This window comes from Dermacentor variabilis, chromosome 3 (genome assembly GCF_050947875.1).
Source record: "Dermacentor variabilis isolate Ectoservices chromosome 3, ASM5094787v1, whole genome shotgun sequence".
Classification (NCBI taxonomy): domain Eukaryota; kingdom Metazoa; phylum Arthropoda; class Arachnida; order Ixodida; family Ixodidae; genus Dermacentor; species Dermacentor variabilis.
Genome location: NC_134570.1, coordinates 62,947,302 through 62,961,624, shown reverse-complemented (window position 1 = coordinate 62,961,624; position 14,323 = coordinate 62,947,302). Strand labels below are relative to the sequence as shown.

At 45.2% G+C, this 14,323-nt stretch overlaps 1 protein-coding gene across 1 annotated transcript in view; it reads right to left on the bottom strand.

Moving 5' to 3' along the window:
• Window positions 1-5,074: 5,074 nt before the first annotated feature.
• Window positions 5,075-14,323, bottom strand: part of LOC142574549 (solute carrier family 7 member 14-like) — a 177,876-nt gene continuing 168,627 nt past the window's right edge. Inside the window, exon 6 of the mRNA XM_075683603.1 lies at window positions 5,075-7,452. Within this exon, the coding sequence (XP_075539718.1) occupies window positions 7,289-7,452 (164 nt within the window). The 3' untranslated portion in view covers window positions 5,075-7,288. The remainder of the gene's footprint in view (window positions 7,453-14,323) is intronic.

Below are 14,323 nucleotides of genomic sequence, written 5' to 3'. Positions count from 1 at the left end.
AAACTGCTCTGGCAAGATTATTCAAGGGACTTTGGCCGAGTTCAATGCCTCGTACGCATTTCAAGAAATTGGCGATATAGGCGTCCTCATTTGTCGCTACTTTAGAAGACGTGCCGAAGAGTTATTATTTAGCCATCCGAGTGCATCAAAGCTGCTTTTCTAGGCAAAGCACAATATTGGCATCTGACGACGTCCCAGAAAATTCGGAGTTCTCCATTTTCGCATTTAGATCGTTGGCTCGCTAATTTTGGAGGTAAGTTAAGGTTATAGTTAAACATAATCATCCAGACGTCTACGAGCAATTAGAACAGAAAATATAAACAAAACTCCGAGGAAGTCATTAACATCACCACACGGCCATCATGATTAAGCGACTTTTCATCAAGATTCAAGCATTTCGGACCGCGACCTGGCGACTTTATCAACAAATATGTTATCAACATTGGTGGCCAACCTAAGAATTCAGTACAAGCTCCGCCCAGAAAAGGGCACTCCACCTCTGAGCATCCACGCCGTAGAACGTAGCTCTTGAGAGTCGCTGATATTGAAAATAGTTGGTCACTGCTGTTACGTCACGAATAAAAACAAACAGAATTGGCCGGTACGTCGTTATACGCACATTGTTTGAGTTAATCAGGCGATGTATTTGCCACTGCAATCCTCAGATTGTCACCGACCATAGCGCACTCGGACAGATATAAAAAAATGTTGGCTTAGGAAGCGGCCATGCAGAGACTCTGAAGTGTAGTGTACACTTGAGCCGGGAGGCGGCGTTGTGATACACTTTCTTGAGCCGAGTTTTAAAAGCGTGCGGGGTTTATAGTTTCTTCAACCTACTTGGCTGATTTCGGTCAGCGGTTCCAGGGATGCTTTCTTCTGCTTCTCGCCTGGTTTGTTCCTTAGAGAGAAATAGGTATAGTCCCAGTGCAGATGTCTGAGAACAATGTCTTCTACTTCAAAGTAAAGTTTAACTGCAGTGAGGAGAACTTACGGGAAGGGTGCATTGGCGCTCGAAACTGGGCTCGAGGCTAAGCAGACGATCATTTGACGTAGAGGAGCACGGAGCGGAGAAACACATGCATTCACATATTTTCACGGTCCTGATGGTTCGATGCCAGCCGTAGCTTCCGTTCGAATAATTTTGCATTTGGGCATAAAGCATGGAAGCTGTGTGTTTTCTAGCATGTTTTAGCCTAGGAATGCGGGTTAGGGGCTTAATTCATGTTAGCGGTGCACTAAAAAGGAACACCAAATGACTTCAAACAGGCAGTTTCTGTTATCTGGTTGAAGTGAAGACAAAAGTTTATCATCCTCAATTTCGCACCTGAAGCTTAAAGGGACACTAAAGGCAAATACGAAGTCAACGTGGACTGTTTAAATACCATTCCAAAAACCTCGCAACGCTAGTTTTGGACGAAGAATAGACTTAGTTTACGAGAAAATTGCGTCTGAAGGGTTCGAATACCTTTTTCGAAATTGAAATCTCCCGCCACTCAACCGGGGGAGTGGTGACGTTTCATACGCCATCACCACACTTTGCACCCGTCGGTGAGTAAGACGGCGCTCGACGGACGCCGGTACCGAGCCATGGCAGAGCGGTGGATTCGCCGCTGCAGTTGCTTTTCGGTCAAGTGGGGTAGACCGTTCGGGAATTCCGCGACATCACGTGGAGAGTGAATTCTCTGCTGCTTCCAGTTTGTGCGAGTTTCGCGAGCCAGAAAAACCAGCTCAGCACTACGCGATAACAAAACTACTGAAACGAGAAAAGCGTGGGAGGGGCAGAGTCGAGCGAAAACGAAACGTTTCGACCTCCCGTGTCACTGTCAAGGGCGATTTCAATTAATTTTTTCTAAAAATGAAATAGGACTCTACAAGTAGCATTTTATTTCTTGTTATAATGCAATATAAGGATGTTTTTTTTCAATGAATTGTTGAGGACTGGTGATAGAATTTAACTCGGGAGTGCTTTCGTCATCGGGCAAGTACTTGAATGTCCCGAAAGAGTATCTAATCATGTCCCGCATTTAACCCAATTTCTCGATTATTAAGCTTCTGTTTGCGATAATATTGACGCCTTAGAGAGTCTCGAGCACTAATCTATCACTTTAGCTTGACTTAATATTTGCTTTAGTGTCCATTCAATGACGTCAATGCGGCATCAGACACTTCAGGGTACTCTCACGCATTTGGGAACCTTATCATACTGAAACGGCCAGGAGGAAGATTTCCGGGTTGATTGTTTGTGTGCATCCGCTTGCAATGTAATCCTCTTTTTCTCTTGCTAAGATGATATCTGTCCGCAAGCAGAGGCTGCCGAAAATTCACGACGTCGCCATAGCGCTGCCCCCCCCCCCCTCCAAAAAAAAATAAAAAAATTGAAGGTAGTCTTGGCAGCCGCACTTTGTGTTTGCGTGGTTTCCGGTCTATCAACTCCGCTCACGGTAATGCTGATCCATTTGCAGCATCAAGAAAGTAATCTACTAATCCAGATTAGATCAACATTCGCGCTTAGTGTCCACCTTAAGCTAGCGTACTCACACTCCACATTGAGTCTTTTAAAACCGAATCCAGGAGCAATGAGCATAGCTACTGGGATCAGCTATGCGAAGTAAATTTAGAAGCCCAATTACCCTTTCAAGACTCACGGCACGATGAATATCATTTCGAACTCGAACATAAGTAGGGAATGCATTAAGCAAGGACATTCCCTCCCGTGTTGTGAAACCTTTTGTCGATTTCAGATCAAATGCACGAAAATTTATTCAGCGAGCATGGTATTCTTTTAATGCAAATGTTAGTCGAACAACTTTCACGCGAGCTGGCAACAGTAAGAATAATATATATATATATATATATATATATATATATATATATATATATATATATATATATATATATATATATATATATATATATATATATATATATATATATTCTAAATGAAATAGATTAGTATGGCCGTTTTAGACTTTGGTCGTCCCGCAGTTCAACACATTATTTGTCTTAGTTTTGTTAGCCCACGATTTATTGGCGAGCTGCGTAACTGCTCAGAAAACGATTAGCTTGTTGACAAACGTTAAGAAGAAGAGTAAATAGTGCTTCGAAGGAACGTTAAGTTGGATTACTTGTTAGGACATATGAATGGCACGAAGAACGGTTTCCGAGACTGTGCGAAGCTCCTAGATTCTAATATATTAGAAGTCAGCACACAGTTGTTAAAGTTCTGAAGCTCCCGCATAAATTTGCATTTCGTACGAGTGGCCGCGCAGGGGTACTGGAGTGCCGGTACTCTGATAGCAGTACCCTTTCTTGTTCCCTTCCATGCCCTTTTCACACTGCGCACCGGCAAACAGTTGGGTATATTCGACTTGATTTTCAAGTGTACGTAGAACGTGGCAACGCTTCAAGGTATCAGCGAAAGTTCGTTCCATAACGAAAGTGAATGCCGTGGTCGGCGTGTGATGGTCCACGAGATTATTTCTTCCGCTATTGTTTGAAAAAAAGAAAGGAAAGGTTCACTTTGCAGTAACTGCGGGGCATTGATTGCACAGTACCATTCAGAAACATGACACATCAACGCACTGGTTCTAGTACCCTGCCGCGGTGACAAGTCCAGTCATCGGGTGTTAAGACCAATAGTTATAGATGATGTTCTGTGATGTTTGAGGCAGCAGCAGCACACACACACACACACACACTACACATGCACACACACTTGAATACACAGGTCCAGGAAAAAAAAATCTCGTTTAGTAGAATAAGCGACATGTTTAGGCAAAATTAGACAATCTTTCCCTCCCTACGCTGTCGACACGGTCACTCCCAGTAATTATGTTGCTACCGAGATTGCATTCAACTCTTGCGGTGAAAAAGTTTTGATGGTTGCTGCCACCACCTTCGGTTCGGTCAAAGTAACGCTTTTACCAAACGTCACGTGTCTGTGACGCGGTTTTCGCTGTGGCCGCAGTCATGCCATCCTGGGGACGCCTTTCCTCTTGAACGTTGAAGGCGAAATACAATTGAAAGGAATAACAATAGCAGGCGGATTCTTGCACTTCGCGATGATTCAGCTCTTTTCAGTAGACATTTTTCATTACTGTGATTGAACGAATGTTTTATTTGAATGGTGGGGCAGCAAAGTGTGTGAAATGAGAGCGAACTAAGTTTGTTACTGTTGAGTTATTGTTCACCCCCGTTGGTTTGACGCTGGCCGGAAAGTTCGTGACACCAGCATGATATGTTTTCTTGGGGAAAACGAAAGGTGGTGGGTGTCTTTTGTTTGGGGGGAGGGGGGGGGGTAAACAGGAGCGTCAAGAGCTCGTACTTGACGTTCGCTCGCAACGAATGACACTTGAGAGGGAGTGACTGCTTAAACAGTTAGGACAGATCTGGAGGTAATATTCTTCGTCCTGTTATTACCCAGACACTGCTTCTTGTAGTGGGTTGATTACATGCACAATATAGGTCGTTGCTTCACTTTTGCCGATGTGATTCCTGCTTTAAGATGCAGATAACCTTGCAAGCATCGTTGTCTAAACATGCGTCACGGTGGTTTCTTGTGGCAACTGTACGAACACACACTCATTTATATGCTGCACTTGCACCTCGACTTCGCATACAAAGAGAGAAATTAATGTAAAAAGCACACTTCTGGGACATACACATCATAGATATTCGAGCAACTTGAAGGATCCAACTGTGAACGTGACGTAGATAAATTTTTCTAATGATAACAGCTATACATTTACATACTTTGGGCATACGGTGCGCATATGTATGCAGGGTGCGTTGGCTTTCTACATTACTTACACTACTTACAAGACAGCTATCTTTAACAGCATTTCTTTTTTTTGTTACATTTGAACTCGTTCTTGTTCCACTCAGCGCAACGGTTGTCACGCTGCTTGCATAAGCTCGCTGTTTTCTTTTGAAAAGAATTGGTCTGTCTTCGGGTTTTTCTATTTCACCGAACAGGCCTAATCACGCAGCTCCAAAGATTGTTATCAAGAAGCATTGAGATAAACGTGGATTGAGAGAAAGTGACCGCTTGGTAACGCTAAGCACTTGCAAGCAACGAAAGAGTGGCTGAACACTGACACGTAAATCTCCGTACTCACAGAGCCATAATAATTTAAAAAGGTGTTCGATAAATGTTACACACATAGTTATTTGGCGTAGTTCATAGAACGTATAAGGCTGACCTGCGCCGCGTAACGATTTCTTCACATTTGTTGAAACCATCGCCTGATTTCCAAAGTGTTTTTTTTTTCCCGCTCTAAGAAATAACGTTACGCAAAAAATGAGTTGCCACCAGCTGATGGCTTCGGCCACTTGTATAAGCCATCACAAATCTCTCGTTGACAATAACGTAAACAGCTTGGACACAGTTTGTTGTCCACAGAGTGATCACGTTCTACATTACATAACCACGTTTCATCGCGAACTTCACTTTCAGCGTTGGCAGCAGTCAGATAAGGTCATAACGTGTGACAAAGGGCTTGCTGAGAGATTGAACGAACACAACCTCGGTACGTGAAGCACGGTAAGTCATCACCTCCGGCACGCATCCGCCGAACGTTGAAAACGGAACACAAATTTCGCTCGTACGATCGGCGGCCAACAGGTTTCCTGGTAAGCATATCACATACAACTTTGAAAACAGTTTAGAAATCAACGTCGCGAAACAAGTGATATGGATGAGACACGCGTCGTTGTTGTCCGAAAATCACTGCACACTTTCTGGAAACTCTGTTCGGAAAGTCTTCCGACTGGTCACAAAGGCGTGTCACTTCGCGAACGTCGCACCGGGCGCAGAGTTTTTGGGTGATTGCACTGTGGGCTGCAGTTTTCGCCCAGATGGTTCTTCTCTTTCATCTTGCGTCAAAGCGTGCCGTTGCAAACGACGCACTCAGTAGTTTTCGTTTTAATGCGCTCGGTGAAGGTGTACACAGCCCTGCACCACCTGTGAAGCTGAGAACACAACTTTGCACCTCAACAACAGGCAATCTGACGGAAAATAACACTATTCTTTATAGCAAGTGTCTCTGTTTAGTGAGAATAGAATGCAATACATTTCTTAGCACGTCATAGTGTAACTTCGCTGGAAAGTAATCTCTGTGGTTAAACTAAGCTAGAAGCGTCGTAGAAACTTTGAAGGTTGATCGTCAAAGCGCCCACACACACACACCCTGAGATATATGGCTACGAACAAAGCGAATCCTTGGGAGGACCACGGGTAATGAAACCCTAACTAATATGGCCCTTCCAGCATTAGTTTGCTGTATAGTCAGTGTCAACTTAAGAATTGCAAGGTTTCATGTACGCTGTCCAAGCCGATCTCAACTTGCCTAGATGCGCAGCCAGTTAGGTTCGCTTATATTTATTACGTCAAGAGGTATCGGGTGTCTAAAACAACCGTTTTCTTCGTTCAGATTGGTCTTTCTGTCACTGGCTTCAGGATGAAACCTGAACGTCTAAGGCAAACTTTATGGGTGATTATGATATCACCTTTCAGCCATACCTAACAGCCTAGTTTGAAATAACTAAGCTTTTATTTTCCAAAGAGCCTAGCATTTAGATTTGCAGAGCAAAGTGATTAACCTATGAGCGGGCTCCAGCAGGTTCGGAGAAGCTTGTCTGTATTTCTTAGCTTGCCACCGACTATAGTTCCCATAAAGAATGGCACCTCATTGTTGCTTACATGCAACGCGCACCAGTGGCGTGTAGACACCTGACCAACATGAAAGGGAACACCGTGTTAGCATTGAAAAACTGCTGTCTTTTTGTCGCGTTTGTGTGTGCGTGTGTCTGAGTTCCAAGATTTAATAATCGAGCACAGTGGCACCGCTTAAAAAGAAGAACCGCCGTTTGTGAGCTCATATCGACAGGCGAAAGTGATAAGCGAGAGTTTGATGCAACACTAGCGTTACCTGACAGAACTAGCTGCAGCGCACGCTGATATTGAATTAAACGTCAACGTTCATGTCTGAAAGACTCAGCAGACCATGGCCCCATTGCGACTTCCTTCTACGGCCCGCGAGAGTGCTTCTAAATGCGCCGACGGGGGATGGCGCCACGACACAACCCAACACTCGCCGCACACAAGCGTTGGTCCTCGTATCCAGCACGCACAGCCAAGTTACAGACACGCACTACCACAGGACGTGTCGACCACGACGGTGACGTCACCTCTACGGCGTCGACCGGTGCTTGAGGCGAGACGATTCTGCTGGCGTCGTCGTCGTCATACGGGCGCCGGAAAATGGAAGTCACTAGGGTCCTCCCACTCTCAGAAGGTCTCAACGAGCACCTCTCGTCTCTGCTCGGCCAGGGGAAGCACGTCGTCGGAGGAGACGTCGTCGCACATCACGTTCTCCAACAGCGAGCAGTCGGGGTCGTCGCTCTGCCGCTCCGAGCTGTGCCACACGCCGTAGGCCATGTACACCACCACACCTGCGCGCGGGACAAGAAAGGGGTCAAGTGAATGCGCGTAATGTCATCATCATCATCATCATCATCATCATCATCATCATCATCATCATCATCATCATCATCATCATCAGCCCACTGCACAGCAAAGGCCTCTCCCATACTTCGCCAACTACCCCGGTCATGTACTAAATGTGGCCATGTCGTCCCTGCAAACTTCTTAATCTCATCCGGCCACCTAACTTCATGCCGCCCCCTGCTACGCTTCCCTTCCATTGGGATCCATTCGTAACCCTTAATGATCGTCGGTTATCTTCCCTCCTCATTACATGTCCTGCCCATGCCCCCCCCCCTTTCTTTTTCTTGATTTCAACTAAGATGTCATTAACTCGCGTTTGTTCCCTAACCCAATTTGCTCTTTTCTTATCCCTTAACGTTACACCCATCATTCTTCTTCTATAGCTCGTTGCGTCGTCCTCAATTTAAGTAGAACCCTTTTCGTAAGCATCCAGGTTTTTGCCCCGTACGTGAGTGCTGGTAAGACACAGCTGCCAAACGCGCCTCAGGCCATTCTTATTCTTCTGATTATTTCAGTATCATGATGCGGATCCGCGGTCACTACCTACCCTAAGTAGATGTATTCCCTTACCACTTCCAGTGCCTCGCTGCCGATCGTAAACTGCTGTTCTCTTCCCGAGTCTGTTAAACATTACATTAGTTTTCTACAGATTCATTTTTAGACCCACCCTTCGGCTTTGCCTCTCTAGGTCAGTGAGCGTGCATTGCAGTTCGTCCCCTGAGTTACTAAGCAAGGCAATATCATCAGCGAATCGCAAGTTACTAAAGTATTCTCCATTAACTCTTATCTCCAATTCTTCCCAATCTAGGTCTCTGAATACCTCCTGTAAACACGCTGTGAATAGCATTGAAGAGATCGTATCTCCCTGCCTGACGCCTTTCTTTATTGGGATTTTGTTGCTTTCTTTATGGAGGACTACAGTGGCTGTGGAGTCGCTATAGATATCATTCAGTATTTTTACATACGGCTCGTCTACACCCTGATTCCGTAATGCCTCCATGACTGCTGAGGTTTCCACTGAATCAAACGCTTTCTCGTAATCAATGAAAGCTATATATAAGGGTTGGTTATATTCCGCACATTTCTCTATCACCTGATTGGTAGTGAACATGGTCGATTGTTGAGTAGCCGTTACGGAATCCTGCCTGGTCCTTTGGTTGACGGAAGTCTAAGGTGTTCCTGATTCTATTTGCAATTACCTTAGTAAATACTTTGTAGGCAACGGACAGTAAGCTGATCGGTCTATAACTTTTCAAGCCTTTGGCGTCCCCTTTCCTATGGATTAGGATTATGTTAGCGTTCTTCCAAGATTTCGGTACGCTCGAGGTCATGAGGCATTGCGTATGCAGGGTGGCCAGTTTTTCTAGAACAATCTGCCCACCATCCTTCAACAATTCTGCTGTTATCTGATCCTCCCCAGCTGCCTTCCCCCTTTGCATAGCTTCCAAGGCTTTCTTTACTTCTTCCGGCGTTACTTGTGCGATTTCGAATTCCTCTAGACTACTCTCTTTTCCATTATCGTTGTGGGTGCTACTAGTACTGTATAAATCTCTATAGAACTTCTCAGCCACTTCAACTACCTCATCCATATTAGTAATGGTATTGCCGGCTTTGTCTCTTAACGCATACATCTGATTATTGCCTATTCCTAGTTTCTTCTTCACTGCTTTTAGGCTTCCTCCGTTCCTGAGAGCATGTTCAATTCTGTCCATATTATACTTCCTTATGTCAACTGTCTTACGCTTGTTGATTAACTTGGAAAGTTCTGCCAGTTCTATTCTAGCTGTAGGGTTAGAGGCTTTCATACATCGGCGTTTCTTGATCAGGTCTTTCGTCTCCTGCGATAGCTTACTGGCATCCTGCCTAACGGAGTTACCACCGACTTCTATTGCACATTCCTTTATGATTCCCATAAGATTGTCGTTCATTGTTTCAACACTAAGGTCCTCTTCCTGAGCTAAACCCGAATACCTGTTCTGTAGCTTGATCCGGAATTCCTCTATTTTCCCTCTTATTGTTAACTCAGTGATCGGCTTCTTATGTACAGGTTTCTTCCGTTCCCTCCTCACGTCTAGGCTTATTCGAGTTCTTACCATCCTATGGTCACTGCAGCGTACCTTGCCGAGCACGTCCACATCTTGTATGATGCCAGGGTTAGCACAGAGTATGAAGTCTATTTCATTTCAAGTCTCGCCATTCGGGCTCCTCCACGTCCACTTTAGGCTATCCCGCTTGCGGAAGAAGGTATTCATTATCCGCATATTATTGTGTTCTGGAAACTCTACTTATAAGTCTCCCCTGCTCTTCCTAGAGCCTATGCCGTAATCCACCACTGACTTGTCTCCAGCCTGCTTCTTGCCTACCCTGGCATTGAAGTCGCCCATCAGTATAGTATATTTTGTTTTAACTTTACACATCGCCGATTCCACGTCTTCATAGAAGCTTTCGACTTCCTGGTCATCATGACTGGATGTAGGGGCGTAGACCTGTACGACCTTCAATTTGTGCCTCTTATTAAGTTTCCCAACAAGACCGGCCACCCTCTCGTTAATGCTAGATAATTCCTGTATATTCCCAGCTATATCCTTATTAATCAGGACTCCGACTCCTAGTTCTCGTCTCTCCGCTAAGTCCTGGTAGCAGAGGACGTGCCCACTTTTCAGCACTGTATATGCGTCTTTCGTCCTACTAACTTCACTGAGCTCTATTATATCCCATTTACTGCCCTCTAGTTCCTCCAATAGCACTGATAGATTCGCCTCACTAGATAACGTTCTAGCGTTAAACGTTGCGAGGTTCAGATTACAATGGCGGCCTGTCCGGAACCAGGGATTCTTAGCACCCTCTGCTGCGTCGCAGGTCTGAGAACCGCCGCGGTCAGTTGCTTCGCAGCTGCTGGGGACTGAGGGCCGGGGTTTGATTGTTGTGTTCATATGGGAGCTTGTGGCCAAGTACTGCACCAGGGTGGCCAAGCCTTCTCTGGTGAGGAAGTGCGTTACCGGTTCTGGTCACCGGGATCAGGCCACACTACAGGCCTGTTTATGCAATTTTATCAATACGCGGATTTTTTTTTTTAATCCGGTGGAAAATTGCGCGGCACCGGGATTGGAACCACGGCCCTCTTGCACGCGAGGCGGATGTTGTACCTCTACGCCACCGCTGCATCTACACGAGTAATGTCACTCAAATTTAATTGAGCAACACATTTAGACCCGTCATCCATGTTGCACCAACGAATAACAATGTGTACCCATGTATGTATGTATGTATGTATGTATGTATGTATGTATGTATGTATGTATGTATGTATGTATGTATGTATGTATGTATGTATGTATGTATGTATGTATGTATGTATGTATGTATGTATGTATGTATGTATGTATGTATGTATGTATGTATGTATGTATGTATGTATGTGTCAGCCGTTTTTACGCAGGAATGTAGTCAAATCATATGATTTCACTAATGAGAATGGGACCTCTCGGTTTCCTGTCTTATCGTTGATCATACAGAGTGTCCCACGTAACTTGAGCGAAACATTAAAGATATGCAAATGCCACGCGTAGCAAGACAGTACCAAGGTAACGTTGTTTGCTGTCGGTTGGAGCTACTCCGATTATATGTTTTATTCCGCATAATTACATAATTTGTCTTTTTTTATTATTTATTCATTTATTTAACTTCCCGAACATTATAATTAGACGACAGGTGTAATCAGAAAATGGTAGAGCAACATGAAAAACACCCAATACAGCTTCCTGTTGGGAGTAGGGAGTCTAGTTGGGAGTCTAGCTGGGAGCAGGGTGCTTGCGAATATATCGACGACTAGAAACTCCGATACTTTAGATAAGCAAACATGTTCTACAGAAACCGACATTTTGGAAGAAAAATCTATGTTAGAGAAAGTTGACATTCAAAACGGGGGTAAATATGTAGCTTTATACAGCGTGTTCGACGCTGACTGCAAGTACACGCGGACGGTCCCCCTTCCTCTGTCAGCACTAAACGCTTATTCTGCGCATGCGTCGTATACAACGTGGGTTGACGAAAAGCGAAAAGAAATGGGCGCGCATCATCGGCATCTCTGCCCGAAGCTCGTTATGCGCGCGACCTCCGTGTACGAAGCCTTCTTTCTCTGGCACGCTCGACATCTGCTTATGAAATATCTGGTACGACTTGCACCGAAGCTACATATAACGAGTACGAAAAAAAAGTTGCTGCGAGACTTCTTGCCTCTCCATTCCTTTTATTTGTGGAGCAGCAAAAAAAAAGAAGAAAGAAAAGGAAGGTAAGATGGGAAGCAACAACAGCGTCAGTGTCAGGACCAGCCAAGCAAGAACCTTTCCTCTTTTGCGGGTGCTACGGCAGCGGCGGCGGCGACGATGATGTCTTTTGGAAGCGTACTCCGGAAACATCGCTAGCCTCCCAACTCTTTCGTCAAGCTCGCCTCGTTCGATCATGTTGACGGCGGTCACGCCGTTCGAGCCGCGCTTGCGGCTGGTGCCGAACTCGATTAAGGCTCTCTCACTCCCTCCCCTCTCTCTCTCTCTCTCTCTCTCTCTCTCTCTCTCTCTTTGGCTTCTTCGAGGAAGTCCCCGTCATCGCAGCCGCCGCTGCCGTCAAAGATCGCCGAGATCATTGAGCGGGTATCAATAGAACACTTCCTCTCTTCGCCCCATGCGCCACCCCTTCTTAGTGCCCCACAAACCTCGTGCCTTCTCCCGTCGTATATTGCCTGAATTCCTCCTCTCCATCAGCGCCGTCCTTCTCTAAGCGTTACACACACTCCTGCCTCTTCCTCACGCCTACGGCGCGCCAATGTCCCAGGCGTCAGCGTTTCACCGAGACAGAGTTAATGACTCCGAGCCGAGAGGCGGCAAGTAGATTAGCCAGGCTGGATCAATTTTCTTTCATTTTTTTTTTACTATTCTTTTACTTGCGCACGAACTCCTATAGGTTCTACTCACCCTCTTTCTTCACCCGCTTGACATTTTCTCTGCATCTCTTAGACTTGCAAGAAGAGCTTACTGACTTATTGCATTTCTTTCGCTCTCTATTTTTACTGTCGTGTAGCGCTACCCAGTGGTCGGATCGTTTTCGCGTACTCTTCTCCTATTCTTTCTTCACTGTATTTAGGTCTTGCGCGTGCATAGTGGTTGCTAAGATGCGCTGCTGCTGCCGCTTCCCAGGAGAAGACGAGACCAGCAAGAATGTTTCATTCTTCCGCGAGTATCCGCTTGAGAGCGCCAGCGCGCAGTAGGGCCCTGTCCTCGCCATCTTCGTTTTCGTTTTTATTTGGTCCTCGCTTTCGTTTCTCTATTTCTTTGACCGCTGTCCTTGTCTCTCAACGGACTGTTGTCGGTGAGCCTTTCTGCGTGGTACTATAGATACTGTGTTTGCCGATAAGGAGAATAAGGAAAGAAAGATCACGCAAGGTTCCCTGATAAGATCTCCTCAATGAGGTTGTGGCCGCTATAAATGAAACGCCACATTATCTCAACGGCCATGTAGCCTTCAAGCGGTATCCCTCGCTGGTCTGAGCTGTTCAGTACTTTTCGCCATAAAGGGAGGCAAAACAAAAAGGAAAGTTTGTGATATACAGCATCAGCGCAAGCCCTAAATTTTATCTCTGGGAAAATGAGAGATAGAGAGAGAAAATTCTCAACTGAAAAAGAGCAATGATTTACCGCTATACGTTTGCCTACACACGAGAGAAATAGGGGTATAGAAAAATTGGATAAAGTACAAATTCGCTTTCGCTATAGGCGATATAGATAGTAAAGACAGGCGTGATGATGGCTTTCCATTGCCTGAAGTGCTATTGTACCGTTAAAGCTGGTAATGATTAGCATAATCAAGACAGCGGCATAATTCTTCGGTACATAATCGCAGGGAAGAAGGAGAGCTTGTCAACGTCGTACAGAAAATCTGCGTAGTGGGACCTTACTAACATGTGGTGGCGTTGCCAACCCATTGCATGAGGGCAAATGAAATATTGGGAAACTATTCACATTACCCTATACAGCCCTCAAAGGAGCATTGAGTAGGTGGGAGGAAGGGTTACAAAAAAAATAACGATAATGAAATTCCATATCCTCCCCTCCCATATAAAGGAATGAACAACATATAAAAAAGACAGGACATGCGAGATAGTTCGCACAGGCAAGCAAACAAATTATACATTGGAAGACGAAAGTACGTGTACGCAAGCGCAGAAACGACCAAAACAGAAATAAGCTTCGTTATAAAAGATCAAAACGACATATGAAGTTGCAGCCGTCGTGAAATTTAACAGGATGACGTATCGGTACAATTTCGTTAGGAAAGTTATTTCATACGACGCGTGACCGTGCTCTGAATTGTTGAAATACCGTGCGCGGCTAAAAAAATTTATAAGTATAGCATCGCGTATAATTTGAGCAATACTAGATTGCAATTGCATTATATAAAACGGGAAGCACGATTTTGGACGGATTCTACCTTAACGAATAAATACTTTTGATGAGGCGACCAGATCGACGAATCATATTCCAGTTGGGGACGGACAGAGGTTTGACAGGACAGTTGTCGAATGGTAGATGCAGACTGATGGCGATGCCGACGTCGAAACCCGGGAGTTTGATTAGATTTCGCGCATGCCTTCTCAACATGAGTGGACCAGGAAAGATTCGAACAATAATGAATGCCAAGCTATTTATGTGCAGGCGTCCAGGGGATTTCATCGAAGCAAACGGCGTATGCGAAGTTGCAGACGGACCTTTTAGCAACTACGCAGAGCGTCGATGCTTTTAGTGTCGTTGGCCAACGGTTACA